The sequence below is a fragment of the Aquila chrysaetos genome, chromosome 2, assembly GCF_900496995.4.
Source record: "Aquila chrysaetos chrysaetos chromosome 2, bAquChr1.4, whole genome shotgun sequence".
Classification (NCBI taxonomy): Eukaryota; Metazoa; Chordata; class Aves; order Accipitriformes; family Accipitridae; genus Aquila; species Aquila chrysaetos.
The window spans coordinates 44,735,645-44,760,581 of record NC_044005.1 but is presented as its reverse complement, the minus strand read 5'-3'; the positions used below and the strand labels follow the sequence as shown (position 1 = coordinate 44,760,581).

The following is a 24,937-nucleotide window of genomic DNA, read 5'->3' as shown; positions in this document are numbered from 1 at the left end:
AGGCCCTATAGTAAGGCCCAGATCTCACAGGACAGTTTATGCGAGTTTGCCAGCAATTTATCTCTCCCCACATTGTGTAGTGTCTCTTGTAAGTGCATGAAATGATACTCGTAAATACACACATATACACACACATGTAATGTAGATGGATCAGTACCTATAAGGTTGCAATGGGATACTCGGTTTACTGTGTTACTCCTGAAAATAAGATTAAGAAAAGATTGCTTTTTATAGTTATCCTTGTTCCCCGAGCTGGAATATTTCCATTCATAGAAGCTTCCACTATATGCAGTCATTTTTCTTTTTTTTTTTTTTTCTCCATTCCTGCCATTTCATCCATTCTCTCTTCTTTATAATAACCAGACACCCTTTACACTGCAGCTCAAGTCAGCAGTTGTTATATTTACACATAGATTTTTACCATCTTGTCTTTCCTTTAAAGGTGTTGATACAGGATTAACGTTAAGCTTGGTTATCAGAGAGGCATGAACTACATGCTGCAAGCAGCATGCTCTTTCACCAGCACTTCTTGCTGCTGGGATGCCCACACTAGTTCTTTCCACACCTTACGTGTCTTTTCTAACTCTTCTATCAATCAGATCAAAACATTCCCACGCTCCTTTTAAGCGTGTAGTAGCAACCACGTACAATGCAAATTCTGCTGGTGGTTTGGTTTTTTTTTTTTTTTTTTTCCTTTTCCTACCCCTTTCTTTTGGAGACAAGTTGATATTTCAGCTGGGGCAGGACATCCAGATAATTCAGTTTCCCAACAAACTGGGGAGGTCACCAGGGCCAAACACTGTGTGACTGTTCCCCCTGCCTGCATTTGGGAGCAGCCAGGCATCCATTCTGCCTTTTCCTCGCCATCTTCCTTCCAGTAAAGTGGTCTCACCAGGATCCTGCTGACTACTCCAACTGTAACACGCCAGTGCATTTTACCCTCTCTGTTGGAGGCAGCAACCTGCTCTATCCTGCACTCGCTGACAGGCAGCTCTCTGACCATCCTGTTTCCTGGAGGAGAAAGAGTGAGATGTTGGGACTGTCCCAGACCTGTCAGCACACGTGGAGAAAAGCACAAACAGTGTGTTGCTTAAGTAAAAGTTTTATTGGAAATTCTTTGAATACTTGAAGTACATTGGAGACTGTTTCCAAAACAATACAATTTAGGAGCCTTCCCCTTCACCCAAAGTATCTGTGAATCAGCAGCTACATACATACTGTCCTTAATATAGAATCGAGCAGACAGCTGCTAAAATAAACAGCCTTCATAACACAATCTGTGGCAGGCCACAGCAGCAGCTAGATCCTTCCTGAAGCAGAGCATTTGTGCAGTGGTCAGGGAACTCAGAGCCTAGATGTAGCAACTACGTGTTGAAACTGAGGAATGTCCAGAAAAGAGGCACATAACTCAGCCCTAGAGAATCTCTTTATTGCTATGGCCATCCAGCTCAACACTAGCAGCTTATATAGGCAAATTGCCAGTCTTTTGAAGTAGAAAAAACGTGCCACACTGACGTTCTGCCTTACGAGATGTGGGAACGGTAGCTATGTTAGGAACTGCATCAACAAATGAGCACAAGTATTTGGCTCAGGAGACCTCCTGGACAGGATTAGCAAGAATGGCATGCTTTCTGCCAACTCTGCAGCTTGTCAGTGTGAGAAGAGGACAGCAGTAGCACTGGCTAGATGAAGTTCAACCTAGTCTATTTTTCTCCATGAATCCAGTGTGAACCAGCACTTTACCCCACCCCTGCTGCTTTGCAGCCCAGATGGTATCACTTTCCCAAGCACAGCCTGTAACGTTAAGAGAAGGGTGACCACCTGCCTGTGAGCTACTTCCTACAAGGTGGCAGAGACCAACCTCCTGAGCAGAGGCGAGAGCCAACTGATCCATTAATTCCTTGTGTTTCTGCACCCTTCCGCAACCCTTTCCACCTGTAAAAGAAGGGGGCTCTGGCTGCGGGGATCAAGTATTTGTTAAAGCCCATGTAACTTAAGCACTCATGTGAGCTGTTTATCTTGGAAGCTTTCTTAAATGTTTGTGCATCTTATTTTGCAAGGACTAAACAATTTCTCTGTGAGGTTACTGAAAAGTTGAAATGGTTGAGTAAGCTAAAAAGGTTCTGGTGGGTAGCCTTCCTTCAATAAAGCTCTTACCTAGAGTTTTAGAGCTCACATGGCCTCCCACCGAACACATCCCTCAACAAAAAAGCTGGTAAAGTACAAAGCATTGTGTTGCTCTGACCTTACAATAAGCTCCATTCTGAACTTAGTTCCTTGCTCTAGCAGTGGCACAGAAATAGTGTTCTAGAGAGGAGGTGGGGTTCCCCCATCAGCTGCTAGCAATCTCTTTCAATTAAGAATGCAGCTAAGTTGAAGAAACTGCCACATTGCACTAATTGGAAGGCTGGTTACTCAGCCACTCTAAGGAAATTAAGATGGTTCCTCAGTACTGAGGCAACACAACCCCGCTTCTGGAGAAAGAAAGAAAAAAAGAAGTGGTTTAGGACAGTAAGGGGTCTTGCAGTTGCTCACTCTAGTTACACATGGGAGGGGGAGAGAGAACCACAAGAAGACCTACCTTATCTAAGTTTCTGTTTAGTGTCACTGTTTCTCCTCCCATCCTTACATCAGGCAAAAGACACACAACAGCCAAATCAACCATAGAGCACTGCCAGCCAGTCACGCTGTTGATAGCCAGATCATTACAAAAATAAAATTTCAGCTAATCAAAAGCCAGCTGATTAAAAAGTACCATAAGCTCCCCAAAAATGTGCTTCTTTAAAGAAGCTGCCTTCTGAATGGCTGAAGAACACTGCAAATTCATCCATGCCTATCAGAATACAGCTTTTTACCAAGTCTCTGCCACTCCACTACACTGATGTGTGCATTTCATTCCATCAATGGGCCCTGACTGGATGTAATGGACACATAGTCCCCAAAACAGAGTATTATATTAGAATAATCAAGTCTGTCTTAGAAAATAAATATCTTGGATATTTTCCTGCAAAGAGAGACCAGTCTCACTGGCCAGGGTTCCATGGCACACTTGCTGTCTGCAGTGATCCTGGGCAGAATGACCCGCACGACTACATGAAAACAGAACATCTTTTAAATATAGGTTTCTTTAAAAGCAATAAATATTTCTTGATTCTTAAGATCATCTATTAACCATAAAGCAGGAAGGTTTGCAAGGGTTAGAGGAAAGAATCTTGGACTAAGACTCCTAGTTACATAACCCTAAAGAAATAGGATTCCTAGTATTTACAGTTACATTTCAGAAGCAGAGACTATGAATTCAGCATCATCACAGCTGCTATGTGCAGGCTTGCCAACACTCAACACCGGTAAACTCAGCATGGCCGAGTGTCAGTACGCTCAGGAAGGAAATGTGGAAAGCGCTTCTGTAGTTTCATTCCTGCTTATCAGCCAGCATAACAGAAGGCCTCACACAAAACGACTGTGTAGAGACCCAGTTCCTTAGAAGCAGGAAAACAAAGGTAATTTGTATTACACAGGTCCCAAAGCTGACGTCTCTCCCTGGGCTCCAGGCACTCACACTGAAGTCAGGATGAAATGCCCCGTTCTGCGGAATGGATGTCCTGGACTTAAAACTGTTGAATCTGCTGAACTCACAGACCCTGGAAATGAGCCAAAGCTTTCTATGCTTTAACAGGATTGGAGACTGTAGGAAAAAGTCTGTTAGCAAGAAGCTATACCTAGGGAACTTATACCACAGGACCTTTGGAGGAAGCATATGGCAACGTTTCACAAAGCCCCTCCACACAGAACAGAGACTGAGGAGAAAGTAAGTTTCATACATTGGAGTTTGACTTCCTGTGTCCCTACTGAAGTCTTAAATTCAAAACCAACTGTGAGCAGGAAAAGCGGTCCAGAACTATGCGGTGGTGTAGCTGAGGAAAATCAGCAGATGAGCTGTATGTATCTGCTATTGAAGAGAGCAATCAAAGAAAGCTCACTTGATGGAAGGAACTAGTCAAAGTGAGACAACAGGCAGAGCAGGGGCGATACAGGTATTTGTTGACGTCATTCTCCAGGGTGCCTTGAGGAGGAAGAACTGCTGCAGCAAAACTGGAAAACAGCTTCACTGCAAGGTTTCTACAAAGGCATCAAACTCTTTGACATTTTTCTCATGGACTGCCAGCTTCTCTGGTAACGAATCCTGGAAGGGTAAAGAAGGATACAGCTCAGGCCTCATTCACAGCAGATAAAAGGAAGCTTTAAACACACACACTGAGGTAAAAATTCTGTCATGCAACCCCTCTCCACCGCTCTGGGCTCCTCTTCCCACGTGCACAAAACCAGGAGTGCCCTGGCAGCATCCAGTAAGTGACCCTGAGAAGGGCACTCTGCCCGGAGGGTGTTTGTTCTGCAGGAACAGTGGGTGCACCGGGGCCTTGCCTTGTGCAATTCCCACCACCAGCTGCAGCACAATAACCTGCTCGTGTCACTGCCTTCATCGAGTCACTTGCAGCTCTTGGCCTTTGGTGTTCATTTTTCCCCACAGTATTTTACAATGCCTGCAAGCCCAATACAGCACTTACCCAGACATGACTTTTACCAGCCACTCCAGGATTTTACCTCTGCTCAGGCTGCAAGATCAGGCCTAGTTTGCCACTAAGTTTGACACGCCAGAGGTAGGATTAATTTTGGGGGTTTCGATGACAGCCACAGCGAGCATGCGGCAGCAGCTTTCAGCAGCTCAGGTGTGCCATGAACAACTTTGCATTTGTCTGGAACATGTTAGTGAGGGAGCCCCTTTGGGCAGGGTGTCTCTTCTGAGAAGTACAGGAAAGACATGGACCTGTTGGAGCGGGTGCAGAGGAGGGCCACAAAAATGATCAGAGGGCTGGAACACCTCTCCTGTGAAGACAGGCTGAGAGAGTTGTTCAACCTGGAGAAGAGAAGGCTCGGGGAGACCTTATTGCTGCCTTTCAATACTTAAAAGGGGCTTGTAAGAAAGATGGGGAGACTTTTAGTAGGGCCTGTTGCGATAAGACAAGGGGTCATGGTTTTAAAATAAAAGAGGGTAGATTCAGACTAGATATAAGGAAGAAATTTTTTACAATGAAGGTGGTGAAACACTGGAACAGGTTGCCCAGAGAGAGGAAAGATGCCCCATCCCTGGAAACATTCAAGGTCAGGCTGGATGGGGCTCTGAGCAACCTGATCTAGTTGAAGATGTCCCTGCTCATTGCAGGGGGGTTGGACTAGATCACCTTTAAATGTCCCTTCCAACCCAAACTATTCTATGATTCTATGAAGATACGACTTTTTTCAAACTAGGAATGGGGACAGCATTATAAAGTACATATGATTCCCACAAACAAATTTCAGGGTTCCATACCAAATCTTCCGCCATGGACTGCGCTCCAATGTCAATGGAGAGGCTGCTGAGTTGAGGGGGATTCTGAAACTCACGGTAAAATGTCCCCAGGTCCATTGGAAGAATGTCATCTTTTGAAAATGCTGGTTTCTAGAACCAAAGATGCTGCTGTTAATTCCCATTCAGAGACATTGGCTTCCCTTTTGCCATAATCTTAGGTAAAGTCATTACCTGCTACCAGTAAACATCTTGGCATTACAACTGTTGTTGCAATAATGCAGATTAAATAACTGAAGAACAGCCAAGATCTGTGCTTGCCTGAGCACTTGGAAAAGAGCATTTCCTTGGAATCTGGCTCCTTTAGGCATTAGAGAGAGGACGCCGAGCCCAGGTGTTGGTAGGAAACTGAAAGAGTATTTAATTTGTAGCTGTTGGTTCCAAGTATCAGTGTCTTTGCAGTTTTGGGACTGTCAAGCTCTAGTTTGGAATCATGGATCTTTTCCACCCCTACTGAAAACTACTCTTAAATCATCTGCCGTTCTACCAGCACCTGAAGCCCATTTAAGATGCAGGTGTTACGTGAGAGCACTGATGAGGGCACTTACAAAGTCAATCATAACGAAGTCGTCATGGGTGTTCCCTGTGCTGCTGCCACTGGAGCCCTCTGAGTGTAAGCTGCCTTGTAGAGGAGATTCAGTTTCTGGGGAGTCAGGAGGATTGACCTGCCCAAGAAATCAAAGATGGTGAGTACTGATCTTATGATCATATCTGTCTGTGTATTTTGACAGTGTGGGGGCAGTTAGGAGGTTGGACAATAACCACATGCTACAGCAGGGGCAGCAAACACATACTGTTATTTGCATGTCTAGAGAGCCCAAGACTCAACACGGGAGACTTCTTGAAACCAAATAAATCTAAATAATAACTAGTTCTTTGCTCAAAAACCAAAGTGTATTCAAGGTAGGGAATAGCATGGATGTTGCATAAGGGATGCTGAGAAGGCACATATTATACCTCTGGAAGAGGCTTACCATGGGGTCGTTATCTTCCAGCTCAACATTCTTGGGAGCAAACATGGCAAAAGGAATGTCTAAGTTGGCCATGGTCACCTGAGGAGATTCAGCAAACAGAATTTCACTAAGATGCTCTGCTTACCCAGCACAGAAAAGGATATTCAAAGTCTTTGTCAGGCCTGCTAAAAATTGCCCCAGATCACGTCAGCAGCTAGGCAGGGGGCTGACGACTTCATTTAAAAGGCATAAAATAGAGAGATTGTACTCAGCTGACCTAATGCAGATACATACCCTGAGGTGGGATTGCTTACATACATCTTGTATAATACAGGCAAGGATTAACGAACCGCTACAAAGTCAAACAATTCTTCATCCATCCAAAAGGCCTAGAAGAGCAGCCCTAGGAACGGGGCAGATCTCTAAGCTGCCCTAGCTGAGCTTAAATGCTTGCTTACTAGTGATGAACTGGTCTACTGCATGTCCCTTCAAGGAAGGGAAGCTTGCTACCAGCTTCCCCAGTTCATGAACCTGTGGTAGTGGCAGGTCATTGTGAGACCCAAGTAGAGTATCAAGTCTTCCATACCCAAACAGAGAGTTGGTAAAGTGGGACAAATTCAGTGGATATTATGAAAAGATTCAAGGATTTTATGAAAAACAAGCCTATGACAAGACTTTGTAGGGAAATGCAGCAGGCAGGAATATGCCCTCTCAGTCTCCAGGGTTGCCCTGGCATTGCGGTGCTTTTTGCTCCTCTGTGTAGGGACAGACAGGAGAAGGAGGGTATTATGGTGCCCTCTGAGAAGATCTACTGCTAGTTACCTGGTTAATGGGTTTGTTGACAAAAGCTCCCACCTTCCGGATAAAGATGGTCTCCAAAAGGTCATGTGGGGAGCCACACTTCCCTTCACTGCTGTTTGATACTGTTTCTGTGTCCTCGCTGGGGGAGGAAAATGGACTAATTAGTGACTCATGGCACAAACAATATGGACAAATGACATGCTTCACAAGACTCCTTAATTTTTCTGGGTTTACTCCTGGTATTGGAAGAAGGACAACAGAAATCTCTGTCCTTGTACCACATCTTCCTCAGTCATAAGCACAAAAGGGGAGTGGGATACTTGTGGAATCAGATTTTTGTTTAAAGCTGGACAAAAACTATTTAGTTCAATGAAAAGCTGCTGCCAGCTGAAATACGCTTTTCTTTTGGAGATGGACTTTTAACTTCAGAATGTGCATGTTCACAGCAATTCCTGTTCATCACTATTATTTTTTCAGTAACACAGTAGTCGCAGATCTGTCAGGAGGCGAGGGCAAGAACCAGAATTGTATCTGTCACTCAGGTTACAAAGGCAGCAGTCTAATGCATCACGACAGCCACTGCCAGTCTGATTAATTCACTGCATGGCTATTAGTTATTTGTATGACCTGATTTTTTTCCTACCACAGGTATTCAGAAATTTAAACCAAAAAAAAATTATTTGAGTCTTCTGGCAAGAGGCCTACTTAGATAGCATACCCAGGAAAGTGCTAGTGCAACTATGATTTTTTGTTTCCTCATAGCAAAGTCTCTGCTTAAGATATCTGACTCAGAACTACATGACCCCATGAGAGACTTCACAAGAAATAAATATGGTGACCAAAAAAAAAAAGGGAAGGATTTAATTAGCTGAGAGAGAGGTGATTTAGGACCATCTGAGCTTGCAGTGTTTCCTTTTAAGTAACTTTGCATCTAAAGTTTCTTAATAAAATAGTGAACAGATTTGCAGTAACTACAACTGGTTTTGGTAACAATTCACATTAAGTCTCTGGAGAATTTAAGACTCGCTTGTGAACTTAACTTCATCTTGTTGTTTTACAGTCAGCAAAAACAGTAGAGAGATTAAAAAAAAGTTAAAATTGATAATAAAGTTAAAGTTGAGATAACAGAAGCTGCAAGGATGTTACAGTGACTAGCAGGTGTGAATAGGTGGGTGAGATCATTGTTCGGAGAAAGGCTGAAAAAGCCCCAGAGAAAGCTGCTAGTTGTTTTTGGGGATGGAAAGACAGTAGTTATGCTACAAATAATAGATAAAAAGGTGAAAACAGAAAGTTTTATCTTAACAGGATTATGAATGGGCTAGCGTAAATGGTGAACCATCTAAAACCAACCTACCTACTAGAAGGAGTAGCTGCTGAGTAGTGGACTCCATCCAGTGGGGTGCACATCCTCTCTTGGTCAGCTTGAGTGCCATGTGCAGGCTGGCTAGGAATTGGGGGAACTCCCCCCTCTTTGCCTGGACCAATCAACTGAGATGGAAAAGAACAGTCAAGTTGGAGATCTCAAAATCAGGCCAGCACCACAGTGCAATACAGAGCAGATTCTGTCATACTGGGACTAGCTTGTGGGGTCTTTGGCATGTGACTGGGCTCTAGCCCCCATGAGGCTGAGAGAGGTGTCAAGTAGAAGGTGATCATCACAATACAAACTCTTTTTTATTCTCTTTCTACTCCACTCCTCTCCACTGCAGAGCTCTCTGTCCATAGGTCGTCTGCTTCAAGGAGAGGGGCGGGGGGGAAAGAAAAAATCATATCCTCTTGCTACGGCCTCGTTGCTTTCTACAGCTTCCTGAGGAGGGGATGTGGAGAACGAGGCACTGACCTCTTCTCCCTGGTATCCAGTGACAGGACATGTGGGAACGGTTCAAAGCTGCGCCAGGGGAGGTTTAGATTGGACATTAGGAAGCATTTCTTTACTGAGAGGGTGGTCAAACCCTGGAACAGGCTTCCTGGAGAGGTGGTTGATGCCCCAAGCCTGTCAGTGTTTAAGAGGCATGTGGACAAAAATTAAAAACATGTTTAACTTTTGGTCAGCCCTGAAGTGGTCAGGCAGTTGGACTAGATGATTGTTGTAGGTCCCTTCCAAGTGAAATAAGTTTATTCTATTCTATTCTACCATCATTGTGTCAGCAAAACTCTGATGTAGCAGCACCATCACAGGCAGAAAATAACTTCTGTCAACTTATTGTCTGATGAACAGATGCAAATATGCCAGTAAGGACTGTCAGTATACCCTATGTCTAGGTTACAGTGCTGTGCTTGGACAGCTACAGGAGCAGCAGCTCTGTAAGACAGCCAAAGTTTTGGCTGACAATGGTGACATGGTGGTGACATGCTGGTGCAGGCAAACAGGTCTGCTGCCTGCTCTTTTGGCGTAGTTTTTCCACATGACCCCTATCCCAGTGAAGTCAGGGATGCTGAGGAGCCAGCTCCTGTGCCAGTTGTGCTTTCTCTATATTTACCTTACATTATTTTCATTCCTGACAGGATACCAATGCATGCACTAGTTTCAAAGCCTCTCTCAGATGTACAAGTGACACAAATGGTTGCAATACCAGCCATGGTTGTTCTACCCTCTACAAGTACCTGGTGAGGGTGTGCAGCATTCAAGCCACCAGCAAAGAGTACAGGAAACCCCATGTCAGCTGATCCAACTCCCAGGGCAGCAGGCTGATAGGAAAGACGAGAGCTGGAAAGCTAAGAAAGAAGAGAAAAAACAAGGGCAAAGGGAGAGGAGAGAGGAAGGGGAAGGGAAATGCCCCCCAGTCTGAATAATCATCAGTCACTGAAGAAGGAACAGGAAAAGTTGGAGGCACAGCATTTCAGGCTGGCAGAAGGATGCTAGATTTTCATTGCAATCAATAATGAAGGTTATTACTCTAAAAAGTTCTTATTGCAGGGGACTAAGTCTGAGCCTTGACAAGAAAACAAGACTGGTTTCCTACACACATAGGAGGAGGTTGTGCAAGATATGACTGACATCCAGTCACAGGGAAGCTCTGCTCTACAGGCTTGTTTTGCATACTGGAAAAAGCATGAATGCCATCATCGACTTACTAAAGAGCTAATATTTAACATTTTTTTCCCCAAAGCAACTGCATTATCAACTGTTTGAACCCATTCCCATTGCACATTAAAATAGCTGATCATCAAGGCCTGTTCAGATAGCTTCAGCCAAAGAATACAGAGTTCCATAAGTGTGCTGGGTAAAGAGAATTGGGAAGCTAACCCTTGTGAAATTGTCTTAGGAATGAAGTGCTGGAAGCAGTGAAACCCCAGGTAGAAATCTAGCTGGTCAGATTAAATGTAGCTTTCCTGTTTTAGCTTGCTTGACCTCAAGAGGAACACTTCTTTCAGAGCTCTGTGTGTGATACTCCAGCAGCACCAATGCTCATATCATTTACAGGGGTGTGAATGATGAACAGCACTTTTATTCACATGAGGCTGAATGGAACACTAATGACTGTGCATGTTGTAAGGACACTGGCTGTTAAGAGAAAACACTCAGCGCTGTGCCTTAGTACTTGTCTTTCACTAAAAATCCTTGCAACAGCTGTTGTTTATTTCGGGGTGTTTGTCCTGTCTTTGGGAGACCTTCATCTGCAAAGGCATTTAAGCAGCCAGTCTCAATAACGTGCCTGGCCCATTTTGGGTTCACCAGCCTTTCCCATGCACAACCAACATTCCACACTGTCAAATTTCTACTTTCCTGTATATGTTCTGTCATACCAGAACTATACCTGGCCACGTGTAGCATATTCTACTGACAACTCACTTGATGTGAAAAGGCCAGTCCCATCACTGGGACCTTCAAGGTGTCCGTCACCACAGGAGGAGGGGTCTGAAAATGTGCCTTTGTGACAGTAAAAACACACTGTGCACAGACACAGACACACAGAGGAAACAAGGAGAAGAGACAGAGTGAGAGAGGGGGAGAGAGAAAGAGAGAGAGAAGGACTTCAGAGAAGAACTATGAAGAGTTGGATGAACTGAATGCTAGTGAAGAGGTTTTGGCTGCAGCAGCCACACCTACGCATAGAGCAGAAGTCTTCAGTATTGCCAGAAGCACATTCATTTTGTAAAGAATTGACTGTTTTCCAATCTCAGTGAACCACTCGGGTAATATTTTAGAGTCCAGTGAACACCGACAGAAAGTAACTGCCAGAGACTGTTCCACAGCTCATTAGAATTGGTACCAGCCAATTAGCAAGGAGAAGGCTGAGCAGATGCCAGAAAAAGCCAAGAGTAATTTTTTTTTTTTTTGAATGTACAAATTACATGTATTTCAATACTCCCCGTGCATAGAAACTCCTTATCTTTCAGCATTCTGAGGGATCATATCTTGGCAGGTCTGTGCTGCACCCTTAGAATAAAGGGGACCCAGGCTAAGGTGCAGTTCAAACACACTGGTGTGAAGAGAGAACTCTGTCAACAGGAGTGACGGTCCAGAAGTAAACACTGTCTCACCAAGGGTACTAATGCAAAAAGGGCAATCCAAACCTGGTTCAGTCCCATACCCTCTCCCAGTCATTTTCCTACCAAGAGTTTTCAGTTTTAGGAAAGCTTCATTCCTGGGTATTACCCACGGCCAGACTTTCTCCTGAATTTTGAGCTACTCCACAACACACACAGACATGCTCTGCAAGCTTACAGGGCGAAGGTAACGCCTATTCCCTTGTATCATGCAGGTTAGGCCTCATTTCTACTGGGAAGGCAGGCAGAGATTTGGACAATTTGCCTACAGAACCACACAGCTCCCAATATTTTCCTACACATTAAGTTGTATACAGAAAGCTGGAGAAAGAAATTAACTTTTTTTTTCCCTTCTAATTTACTTTAGAGACCACTCTGCCAAGACAGCCTTAGAATTCTAACTGTGGTAACAAAGACTGGCAGTCGGTTTATAAATAAGCACTCAGCATACGGCAACTATGAGCCACAGGAAAAGCAAGAACGTAGGCTCATCCTTAATGTGAATCCTTGAGGTTCATCTGGTTTCATAAAGCTTTTCCCCTCAGTGACAGCAAAGCTTCATGTCCCCTGGGGAAATGTCAACTCCAATGTATTTACATACACTATTACTGTTAAGACACAGTGGCACGAGCAAGCCAGTGGAAATTTCCTTATGAAACCTTTTGCATTTAACCCATTTTGTAAAAAGGCAGGACACAAACTCATCTCCTGAGCTGTGTATTGCAGAGTAAGAAAAGCTTTATTCCATCAGACTTACCGTGAGTGCTGGCTGATTAGTTCAACATTGCCTGACGCCCTGTCACCCAAAATCCACTCAGCGCAAAAATGCTTCGTAAGAAAAGCTCATTTCTGTCTCATTCATACAGTAGAATACATTCATACTAATTCCTCTAAAGCAGTGGAAAGACCCATAGCAAATTCTTTCAGTTTGGAACAGCATTCCAATTATACTTCATTCTGTGTTTCACGTCGACAGCAAAAGAGATTAAGAGTCTTTATATTGTCTTTAAAGATCAAAGCCATCTGCTTGGCTGGACAATAAGGCAGGACATTCCTGAATATTTAAAGCTATAGGACAACTGGAAATCTGGCCAAGTCTTCAAAATACAGAATTGTGGAGTCAGGTATCTTAAGGACAGTAAAAGAAGGAGGAATTGGAGTTTCTGGTTTTTGATATCCAGAAGGAAACCATTATCTCTTTATCTTAAAATTGAAACTTTTCATGGGTAGGTGGAAGTACAGAGTATTAAGTCGCTAGTTCAATACTACGACCCAATTTGTTTGCTGATACTTCTTCCTGCTGCCCCAACTAGTTTTAGATCGTCCAACAAATACAGCTTTTGGCTTTTTCCTGCTTTTCCATTCTGCAATGCAGAAAATATGACTGTGCTGTAAGCATTTTCCTGATATTTCAGTGTTTCTTTCTCAATGTCAGTCTGTTCCCACTACTTGGGCTGCCTGGCATCAATCTCTTGAATTCATCTTCTTGCAGTATCAGTATGTGAATGTGTAAGTACGCTGCTATCCTCTGCAAGCACATCTCAGCCCAGCTACAGCAGTAGGTTCTTTTAATCTTTCTCAGTCATTCAGTCTTTCTAGTGCCCTAGCATTTTGTTGAAATTAGTATCTAACTAGGTTTTACTCAGAGTGTAACAATATAAATAACCCACACATTAAATTTTAATTAGCAGCAGGAGGCTGCCAGTTTGCAGAGTAGTTGATGTAGGAGTATGTGCACTCCCCTAACAGTGATTGTTCTATCTAAGAGTAAAAAGAGCCTCGTTTCTCTTACCTGAGATGGAGGAGAGGTGGAAAAAGATGTGGTACACACTTCTTGGGAATCTTCTACTGAGGGGTATACTGCACCATTGTCCTCACCAGCTCTAAAGCAGTAAGAAAAGAAAAGCTTTCTAACTGGAAATATTCCTTAAAACAAACAAATAGTAAAACACACTGGGACAAACACCGCAGGGAGGTTGAGAGTATTTGGGTGGATTTGAAAGGAGAATTATGAAGGGCTCTCATCTACTTGGCAGAACTGAGGAAAACAAGGTATGAAGACTTTAATTTTCGCCAGGCACTCCTCTTCTATCCCCACATAGAAACACTTCCCTCTGTTATTTTTAACTAAAGGTTTTGTTATACCAGCTAATGCTACTGGCTTCAGTGTTTACAGAACCATTGTCAAACAATACCACTGGTCCCAATCTCAGTGTCCTCACATGGATTTTAGAGAAGACAAACCTCCCATCTACAAAGAGAAATTAAACTCTGATCTTTCCCCAGTGGAAATATCTGGAGATACATGCCTCTGGACACATAGTTCTACAGCAGGATTAACTGTTACACTTTCAAATTCTCAAAGACAGCCAAGATTAAGATGTTTGTGTCCAAGTGCTTCTGTAAGGAATTTGGGAAAATACTGGGGTTTGCTGCACTCAGTCTTCTAGATGTGTGGAGAAAAACATCACACTTCCTCGTATGCTCAACCATGTCAATATGATTGACACTAATCCTCCAGTCTCCCTTCCCATGCAGTCAGCAAGTAGTGGAAAAGGCTCTGTATTTGGGCATAATTGATGCCTTCACCATGGCCCATGACTTCAACTCAGTATTTCCTCACCTGTAATTGCAGGGATGCATGGGTGAAGAGCTGGGATAAGGACGGTCCACAAAGTGATCAATGATAATCCCCATGATAGGAGGGGTCCTCTCAAACTGCCTGCAAGGCAACAAGCAATGCTGTTATTGGCTTCTTCTCTCTACTCTCATCCCAATTCATGGTGCCCTCACAGAAAACCCTTGTGCCTATTGATGGGACCAGGGCATCTTTACAATTCAGCCCTGCAACTCCAAGCATGCATCAACAATTTGGAGTTCTAGAGTCTGGCTCAGGGCTACCCAAATACTCCCCTTGCTGCAAGACTTAAGCATGAGAGAGAGTATTCTCCATGAAGGAGAATCTCAGCAGGAAAGGATAAGCATAAGGGGAAGATTTAGGGGCTCGTAATATGAAGGGTTTAATAGTATATTATTGTAAAACAGTTTCTGGCACGATCACATTTTCTCACCTGGTTGACATGAAAGCGAGGTTGATTCTGTAGGCACAAGACAAAGTGATGGTGCCCACTGGGGTACCCACAGTCCCAACGCGGACTGTCTGGAAACCTGTAAGGTTAAGGAATGATTATCAGTTTCACTGATTATTTATTTTCCATACTTTTCTATTCTGAAGTTACATTATCTTATTTCTATAGTGTTTTTGTTATCCCTTGCAATCTGAAGTCCAAAGACACATATAGAACCCGTAACAAAACAGCAGCACTAGGTTGCCTTGCTGGAAGGCTTCATCTACAAGACTTCTGAGGTCACTTCCTATCCTGGTCTAAAATATTGCTCTGAAGTGCTTCTTGTTCCTGAGTAAATCATGATCTCCTTTACCAGTCCTGCCCCTTATCAACAGACTTCAGTTATTTCAGTTACGGGTCACTAGAGCCAAAATGGCAATCACCCTAGATTTTGTCAAAGTACCACCATTATACCTGTCACCTTATGACACAACCTTTCATGGTAGATCCAGATAAAAAGCATACATAAACCTCAGACTTAATTTTCCTTATGGCACTTAAGAATAGTAATAAATGGCTAGCCAGTATGGAAGACATTTCTGCTCTAGTTTGTGTGTGTTGCCTAATCATACCTTCTCCCAAGCCACTCAGTTGGACTTCACCAAAATATATCCTGCAGGAAAAGGAAAAAGAAAAGGTATTAGGTCCACTGGGGACATAATGCTATACATATCCTTATTCCTTATTTAATTTTATGAGTTGAAAGGCTGGAACTACTTTTGCTCTTTAGAAAAAAACACAAAAGAAGTGGCTAGAATGCCCATCTCAAAAAACCTTCCAGCTACTTCAGAGGAAGACATGTCATGTGACAAGGAAAAGGAAGAGAAAACGGTAGTCTAATCAGAAATTTCTCTTTAAGTTTTTTAAGCCTCAACTGGATGCTAATAAGCAATTCAACCAGTGCTTGCATGTAGAATTTTGGTACTCTTCTCAGCATGGTAGGCAAACAACAATACTTCACAGCCTGTGCTTTATTTTTCTTTCAATGGCTCAGATGGAGGCTATAAGGTGATATATAGCCCAAAGTTCTTTTCTGTCACTGGTCAGTAGTAGTTAAATCCAAATAATTTGAATTTATTATCACTCATCCCTTTTTACCACATTTGCAGCTGCACTGTGCAAGTCTAGAGTCTCTGCTATTTGTATTTCAAATTGGGAATTTCATATTCTGCTTTACCTGTACAATATTACATATTCATGGCCTTGTTTCCTTGAAAGTCTGTAGGCTGGAGTTACCCTGGTTATAGCAAGCAAAGACTTCAGCAGTAGAGACAGCCTGTTGTATACGGTGTATGAAACTTTGATTTCTTTGTCACACCTATAGAACACAAAGGAAAAAATTAGTCTTTTGTTCCCAACTAAGTTGTTTGCTTTTGTTTGTTGGTTGGTTTGTTTGTTTTTTTTTAAATCAAAATTAGTCTGTGCCAATTGTTTAATGTTGGTTGTATTGCCAAAATGATAAAATAAAGCCCCAGCGTGGCTACCTGTTACTGACCAACCAGCTAAGAGTCCTACTTAAATCTAGACACCTGTTGTAGAAGTAATTGTTGAAAAATGCCATGCAGCCTTCTACTAGACAGAAACATCTTTTCACTATTAAAAAGATTTGTCATTACTGAGTATATGAATTCTTGTATCTGAGGAAGCATGCTAGTTGTAATGGAAGAATGAAGAAGTAATAAAATTACTAGTTTATTTTCTTGACACCAATATTAAACAGTTTGACTGCTGCAGTAGACAAAAAGGGGATTTCCCTCTGAAGTGACCCAGGCCACACAGCCAGTATGTGCTCAGTCATCACCATGGACTGAGCAGGCTTCCCCATTTCATCAGCTAAAACAAACACACACACACAAAGTGTGAAGAATGCACTTACTTTTCATTCATTTCTAGACACCAGATTTCCAGCTCCATGGAGTCCCCCTGGATCAGAGAAAGGATGGCAAACAAAGGCTCAATTCAGAACACAAACCTTTTCACATCTCATTAGTGATCATCAACAGCCACACTTCTCAATTAAGACGTTTCTCCTGGTTCCCACTTTTCTTGTAATGCAATAATAGAAAAAGGTGCACTGGAAGTCTCACTGCACAATTAGATCACCTGAGGGAATACCTTCCTCAGAATGGCTAAGCCCATCATGGTCTAAGAAACTTAATTTTGCTGCTCTATCGTTAGTGTGTTTGGCCTCAGATATTTGCAGTGAATTGCTTCTGTTAAACAATGCATTTCTTTTCATTAGCATACTACCCAACTTCATAAATGAAGATATTTTCACATTGTCTTGGACTACAGGGCAGGAGGTCTGGTAGGTGACTTAAGATTCAGGTAAAAAAAAAAAAGGCATCTATTTTGACTCAATTCTTACCTCTGAGGTTTTGAGAGAAATCTCCACACACATAGACCGTCCAACAGCAGGCAGTTGTCCTGCCAGGGCTTTCTTTGCTTCATGAGTAACCTCTGGTATATCCTTGATTGCCAAATTGAACTGCAGAATGAAAGGGATTATTCAATTTTTTTATTTCTTTGAAAAACTGCCTAATGGTACACTGTAGACACACTCATACACCCATACATAACATACTAGGTCAGTGTCCACTGAAATATTTATGAAACAGAAAATTCCCAGATGGGCTGAAGCTTTTCATATTTGCAAATATTTCCTTGGCTGCTAATTCAAATGTTTTTCTTCATCCTGCCATAAAAATCACGTTCCTTTTCACTCGCTTGAGTCTTGTCTTCACCCACAGAGTATCTTGAGTCTCTTCAATTTTAATAAAGCCCATTACTACAAAGTCCTGAATTGCAGAGTTGGAAACTTCTGACAAAATAGAACTCACCACCCCACCCCCAGCAGATCTTGGAAATGCGCCTTAGCTGGCAGGAATGCTGAAAGGTATCATTTATCTCTCCTCTAATCAGCCCTTAAGAGCCCAGAGTGACAAGTTGCATGTAAACAACAACAACCCCCCCACACACCACCAATGAACATAACTGAATATAGTAGTTATTCTGTGAATAGTTATTATAGTCTGCACAAGACTATAACAACTACTTTGCATTCTCAACACACACACACGTGCGTGCATGCGCACACACACAAACCCCATCAGTTATGGAGTTGCTTTAAAAAACATGACTTTACCCAGTCAGAGCCTGTTGGGGAGGATGACGATCGGGTACAGATTTTCTCTCCAAGTCGGGCCTGGACAATTACTTGTACCGTCTGGAATAGAAAGGAAAAGATACACGCTCATGTTCTGAGCTCAGCAGAGCCCTCAGTTCAGAACCTGAGCTAGACAAATTCCAAGTCAAAAAAAAAAAAAAAGAAAGGGCTGACCAGACGTAGAGGAGTTTGCTATGCTAATCTTCAGGTCTAATCAATTTAAATTATTACATGTAATACATAAATGCATTTCAGACAGAAAATAATTTTAAGCTGACCTTTCTCTGTAATAACATGAAGTGATTAAGTCAATTTTGCAATCACGAGTTGCACAGTTTTGGTAATACTGAAACAAAATTTACAACTATATCCTGAACGTGGAAATCTAAATGAAAGTCAGGTTAATCTGTACATTTATAACATAGCCATCGTCAGAGTATCTACTTGCATCTATGTACCAAGTGAGGTCAAATTTTATAATTATGTATCAACATAATTCAAAAGAACATTCTGGTACTATTGCTTTTGAATGCAATATAAAAATTTAGATAGGCTGAAAAGAAAGAGTCCAACAGAAGGTGCTACCTAACAGCTGGATGGTTAGATGTGTTGATAAGAGCCCAAAGCTGACAGAGGTGTGAAGTGCCTATAACTGATTCTACAGCAGGACAATGCTGGGGGAAGGAAGAGGATTTGAAGGTAGAAAAAAGGGGAAAATATGTTTTTCTAGTTATTCTCTGAAATCTCCTAAATTTGACATCAGCTTTTCTTGCTTTGGTCTCTAGCAAAACCAAAAACAACACCCCCAAACCCCAACCTTGTTACTCTAGCCACAGCAAGTATGGCTTTTCTTAAACAAGAAAGAAAAGGCATTTGCCCACAGGAGAAAAAGTTACCTTTAAAGCAAAAAATTTGATGAACTTGTCCAGGTCCTTCCTGTCTTGGGAACTGAGATCAGTGTCCATTGCATATGGCAACCTGAAATATAGCACAGGCATGGGAACGAAGTCTTCCTTCAGCTCTCTGTTTGCATTTCAAGATTTTGAAATATTTTGCCATCAGAAGCTACCTCAAAAGAAATTGTAAGCACCAAAGGCCTCTGCCTGTCAAAATCCTAACATGCTAAGAACTTTGCAGAGTGGGTGCAAGGTATAAACATGCATGAATAGTTTATCTGGTCAGTGCAAAAGACACTAGCAAAGAAACAACAAAGGGGGCTCACAATTAAAACTGGTACAAGCTCTCCAATTTTGCTAGCTTAATTAAGAAAAAAAAAAAAAACCAAAACCTAAACCCAAAACACCCCAACACCACACTGACTGGATTCTATACCAAGCTATTAATCAGACATGGCAGTCTCTGCTTCAGAAAGAATCTATCTTCAGTTATCAGCACTGGTCAAAACCAAGCCAAATTATTTTCTGAAGTCTGAAATTCTAAAAACAGTATTCCAGTGGTATTTCAGCAGATACTGAAATCTATATAATAAACGATTGCTGGAATGGGCTACGCTGCTTCTTTACTTCCAACAAATAGTACCTGCAGTAAACCTGTGCAGCTACAAATTTACCTACAACTGAGAAGATAAATTTTTGCCAAGGGGTAGACCAAAATTCTCTGTTCGCTTCTCTTGAAAGCTCTGACAACAAATACTTAGCTCCCACATTCACCCTGCCTTGTTTTTTCAAAATACCGATTGTTTCTAGCAATACAATGAACTTGCACAGTGTGTGAAGTGAGGCAGGCCAAGGCACTAATCAGATTTCTGTCACCATCACGCCACACAGCCTGGGATAAATCACAATTTTTCTGTCTCTCAGTTTCTTCACGCGTAAGTTAATAATCGTACAGAGACCATGGGGACGAATGCCTTAATTAGCAGCATTAACTGTACTTTTTGCTCATAAGCCTTCAAAGTATTAAATCACTTTTAATTCCTGTTGCTGTTTTTGTTTTGAGACAGCTAATCAGCCTGAAGCAGCTTGTCAAACATCACGTATTTCTGGAACGCGCTGCTCATCACAGAAACGTTGGCGGTCTAACGTCAGTAAGCATGAGCAGCTGCCGTGCACAAGGTTACTCTACTCAGCATTCAATCTTTAAGCAAAGACTGAACTTGCAGCAAGGTACGCTATTTATACAAATTAAAGCTCAGCAGGGCAAAGGGGGTAATAGCCCTGTTCACACAGAAAATATCATATAATCTTTAATGACTACACACAGCCAGAACTTCTATTTAAAATATCTCACTTAATAGCAGTAAATGCCTATTTTAAGTAATGCTCTAGGAGCACCATCCAAGAAGGGCTGCTAGATAAGAGTACTGCAATTTATAGAGCATTTTATAGAGAAGAGTGCTGCTTTCTGAATGACTCGATAAAAAGAAAGCTTGACATCTAATATAGGTGAAAGTTTCTAGGCTACATTCATACTGCATCTTCTAGCGCTGCACTGTTCTCACTACAAATTATAACTTAATTTGAGAAGTCACAACACAAGCGAATCAACATTAGATGCATTATCGAATTATCCTTTGGATATTTTACCGTCCTCATCAAAAGTATTATACTTTCTTTCCCTGCCTTTACCTCCACTAGACAAGAGATTACAGATCTTTTCTACTGGGGCAGGGTGGAGGATACAAAAGGAAGTCAGCACTTAAAAGCGCTAGATGGTTAATTGATGCAGCACTCTAACTTAAAAAAAAAATAAGCTTTTAGCATAGACACTTCCCACTACAAAAAAATAGGCGAGAATGACCTGTTATTATTCTTTTGACTTATCTAAGTAAAGCACTGTAAGAGTTGAGGGGACCCAAGACCTACAACAAAACCTGGATGATATGGGCAATAAAATATTGCATTAAAAAAGTACACCTTTTTCTCAGCGAAGAGAATGCTGATATTTAAATACCAAGAGAAATCAAATTAGTTTTTAATGTGAAAAGAAGCGAGAGGGCATTTCTATGCGACCCCTGGAGAAAGGTGCAAGGAAGTACATACCCTGATGTTGTAGAAGAGCTGTCAAATAAAGTACCTACATTTGCCTTATAGGGCTGGGAAAGATTTCTGGTTATCGACTATTGCAAGACATTCGGGAACTAATGGAAGGTGTTAGGCTCAGTGGTCTGTTAGGAAACGTAACAAAGCAGATCACCAGCATGGTTCTCTGCGCAGTATAGGAATTAGTTCTAATGACTATAAACCCAAATGTCTCTAGAGAGGAGAGAAACAGCTACCACAGCCATGTCTTAGATTCAGGGTTCAAAAAATGAAAGCTTCATGGTTCTGCCCTGCTGCAACAGAATTGGGATTCTTCCTGCAAGATCTCAAACTATCTGTAACATTCATGAAACATTTGGAGAGTCATACTCTTACCTCTCAAGCTCCAAATGCCAGCAACAGTTGACTCACCAGAGCCTAAAGTAGAGCAGAAAGCATCAGGCAAGGTTTCCTGTCAGGAATCTGTAATTTCAGGGGGAAACTGGGACCTTGGAACTCAGCTCCTAACATGTCTAAGGGGTGTCATCTGATGACCACCATCTCCTAAGTTTTGCAGGAGGGCCTCTGGTGATTACCCGAGATCTGCTAAGGCTTAGGACAGTGTTCACCTTTAGAATCATTCTTGGTAAGAGTCAAGAAGGGCCTAGAATTACAGCAAACATTTTATTTACAAAAATGCCTCGGTACCCTCAGGTTAGCTGCCACCAGCTGACCTGAACAGGAAGGAAATCCCTTAAACTTAGTTCCACCAAACCTATTCAACTTCTTGGGTCCTGTAGGCTGCAACGCCAGCACGGCTCCTTGTTAAGTGCCAGTATCCAGGCATATGCTTAGCTCAAGGAAGACGCTGCCTAATTTTACACTGAATAACAACTAGAAGGAAATAACCTTTGGTCTAGGTTAGAAACCCACAGATGACCAATTCCCCCTCAAGTAATCCCTTAAGTAAACTGATACCTCACTGCTTTATCCTTACACATAGGCTGTTCACAGCTAAAAACAAGCATTTTGGCCACACGACTTTTTGCTTGTCTCCCTCTTCCTGCAACATCCATTTTCATACTACTGCCTTTTTTTGTCTGCTTTTGTCTCCACTCTGCTTTAAACAGAAACGTCAGAGACAGATGTTCAAAGGAGAACTGCCACGTGCGGCTCTTTTGACTAAAGCCTTATTTTTTCTCACAAGGTTATGAGGCAGAGAAGAATACTAGGCTTATCCAACAGTTTAACATCTAAGCATTGCGCCTTATACACGCTACCGGTATTTATACTCTCCTTCTCCAAGAAGGGCAAATCAGCGTAAGCTGATGGCAGGCACCCTGTTTGCATGATGCAATGAACTGCAAGAGCCCTCCCCTTCGTGCCTTGGTAAAGCCCAGAGAAACTACAGCTACCAGCCTGCCATGCTCCAGTCTGACAGCAGCAGCCCCGCTGCCTGCAGAGACCTGTAACCCGGGCGCACAACAGGTGCACAGTAACACTTGTGAATACTTGCATTACAGTATGTGTTTCCTACGTGGGAATTTAGCATATACGTCTCACACTCACGTACATAAATGGGGGAGGAGCAGAAGCACCTGACGCACACCAGGCATTATTATGGCTGCTGGGGAAAGTATATACAGGCTGCTTCCATCACCTCCCTCCTCTGCGATTTCACTTTGAGCCATGGCTGCCACCACTTGAAGTCATCATGCTTTCCTTTCAAACAGATATTTACCGATGCAGAGTAATTACTCACGGTTCCTATGCCAGAGTGATATTAAAAAGACCAGAGGGAAGAAACAAGAAGGGCGGTCGCTGTAAGGAGAGGGCTGTGGACAGCTCTCATCCCAGCTGTACGTTCCCAGTTACCTGACTGTGCCCTCCAGACCGGGCTCCTTGTCTCTACCACTCTTCCGAAACTTCTTTGTTAATAGAGCACCCAAATTCAATCTCTGAGAATGTCCTACACGAAGCTCCAGAAAAGCCTCGTTGAATCATGCAGGTAAACAAGAAGCACATGGAAGTTTTTGAAGCGTTTAACAGAGTGCCTTTGATAAATGGGCTTGACTGCCAAGAAAGCTTTCCTAGAACATCCTCTTCAATGACGAAGAAGCTTCACTGCAAGCAGGTATTTTGAGTGCCTTAATAAGCAACTATAAAAAGATCTCCATAAAGACAGCACTCCGTTTCAAGGCTGGGCCTACAAGTCAAACTCCTGTATCCTACAATTACTTAAAATGAATCTCCATTTTGCCTTCTTAGTAGGTTAGTCAGAAACCTGGAGAGAGGGTGAGGGAGAGAACAGTTCTAAATTTTAAGGTGCACCACTCCCATTCTTTAAAGTTTATGGATCTTTTTGAGGGAAGACTAGAGTAGATTCTAGCAGAAAAACTGTTTCACGTAATATGTTGATAAAATCAAAGGCTCTATAGTAGTTCACTATATGATTAAGTTTTGACTGATAAAGAGGCAATTTTTCCTGCTGATCAGGAAACAGATTTATTTCATAACTGATAAATGACTTCCTAGTTTAGGAAATATCTTACTAAAGCCAGCACTGCCAGCTCCACCAGCTTAAAAACAAAATTAAGTAATTCCTGTTGACCGGCAGTTACATTCTGTACTTCCCTAAGGTCTAAATATGGTGTCAGTCCAAAGGTCCATCCTCTCATTTTGTTTGTCAGGCCAAAGTATACAGACTAAACCAGAACCTGCTTCTACATACCCTGTACTACAACCACCAATATAATCACCAGGTCTCAACTTTTGTGTGAATACATGTTCAGAAAAGTCGGGATTATACAATACCATTTAAGCAAAATAAGGTGATCCTGTATGATCCTTCCGGACACCTAAATACAGCCTGGCTCATCTGAATGACTTGCTTCTTGCCACAAGAAGGAGGGTTCCACCAGGTCAGGCCACTCCTGCAATAATTTGGAGATGCTCTACACTTCATTTGCATAGCCAGCTAATTTTCAGCTAAGACAGTAATTTACCATGTTTTTCCCCCTTACAACGTGCCTAGTCACACCACTTTTGAGGTTTGTAAGTAGGCAGGTTGTAGGCTTAGTCCGAAGTGACCCTTTCCTACCTGTTCACTGACACGGAAGGTGTCCCTGCTCCCACCAAATCGATGGGAATGACTCTGGTGGTGCCCCAAGAGCCGCAGCTCGCCCTAACCGCAAAGAAAGATGCGATGATTTGTAAACCCCTGATCTCTCCTAACAGACAGCAAACTCACGTTACAGGAAAACTAGACAGTGGGCCACGGGGTCTGAAGTTCTACCATTTCGAACAGCCTCCGAAGCGTTTTAAGAGACACCACTTGGAGAGATTTCGGCGGGCCGCATCCTTCCCAGCCTCCGCTGACGGTCCCCAGCCGCTGGGAAAACGAAGCCCAGCCGACTCGGCTCGCAGCAAACCCTGACTTTAGCGAGCAGCGAAGCGAAAGTAAAACGCCGCCGCGGAGCCGCGGCCAAAGGCTTAAGCCCCGCGGCCCGATCCCCTCCCCTCGAAGAACCTCCCGGCGCTCCCACCCCGGCCCCGGCCCGGCCCCGGTACCTGCGCGGGGGCGGCAGTGCTGGCGGCTCGGCGGCTCATCCCGCGCCGAGGCCCGGCTGCCCGAGGGGGGCCCGCCGCCCCGCTCCCCCGCCGTGCCCCGGCGTCTCCTCAGCGCCCCGCCCGGGCACGGGGGGGTCCCCGCGGCCCCGGGCCCGCTAACGCCGCCGTCTCCAAGCCCCAGGGGCCGCCCTAAGGGCTCCGGTCGGCGCCCCTCCTTCTCCTCGGTCCCCGGGGTCCCGGCGCCCGAGGCCGGGGGCGGGGGGGGGGAATCTCGCAGCCGGCCGGCTCCGCGGCGGCTCGTCGCGGGTGTCAGCGCCCGCGGGGGTGCGGGGTCGGGCTGCCGGTGCCCTCTCAGAGCAGCGGCCTGCGCCGCGCCGCCGCCATCGCCGCCGCTGTTTGTTTTCATCCGCTGCGGGCGGGGAGGGAGGGAGGGAGGGAGGTGC

General features: G+C 43.4%; 1 protein-coding gene across 13 annotated transcripts; it reads right to left on the bottom strand.

The window, feature by feature from the left end:
* Positions 1-1,086: 1,086 nt before the first annotated feature.
* On the bottom strand, positions 1,087-24,893 carry ATG13 (autophagy related 13). 13 transcript variants are annotated; one of them, XM_030007276.2, is made up of 19 exons: positions 24,495-24,893; positions 24,025-24,108; positions 18,840-18,921; positions 17,923-18,003; positions 17,146-17,265; positions 16,654-16,700; positions 15,955-16,095; positions 15,350-15,390; positions 14,721-14,817; positions 14,273-14,371; positions 13,442-13,532; positions 10,952-11,050; positions 9,763-9,873; positions 8,513-8,646; positions 7,180-7,297; positions 6,379-6,456; positions 5,953-6,069; positions 5,369-5,497; positions 1,087-4,183 (listed from the first exon to the last, which is right to left on the bottom strand). In XM_030007276.2, the coding sequence occupies exons 3-19, from the start codon at positions 18,906-18,908 to the stop codon at positions 4,106-4,108; spliced, it is 1,650 nt and encodes a 549-aa protein (XP_029863136.1). In that variant the 5' UTR covers positions 18,909-18,921; positions 24,025-24,108; positions 24,495-24,893; the 3' UTR covers positions 1,087-4,105. The 13 variants fall into 13 exon arrangements, with proteins under 13 accessions (XP_029863136.1, XP_029863135.1, XP_029863137.1 ...); XM_030007275.2 differs by lacking the exon at positions 24,025-24,108 and having other exon boundaries at positions 24,495-24,772; XM_030007277.2 differs by lacking the exons at positions 24,025-24,108; positions 24,495-24,893 and adding an exon at positions 23,739-23,961.
* Positions 24,894-24,937: the final 44 nt, after the last annotated feature.

Coding starts and splice junctions, on each gene's coding strand:
- ATG13 (XM_030007276.2), bottom strand. CDS start 18,908: ATGGACACTGATCTCAGTTCCCAAGACAGGAAGGACCTGGACAAGTTC. Junction 16,096..16,653: donor TGTCTAGAAATGAATGAAAA/GTAAGTGCATTC, acceptor TGTGTTCTATAG/GTGTGACAAAGAAATCAAAG. Junction 9,874..10,951: donor GACTGGCCTTTTCACATCAA/GTGAGTTGTCAG, acceptor CTTCTTTCTTAG/CTTTCCAGCTCTCGTCTTTC.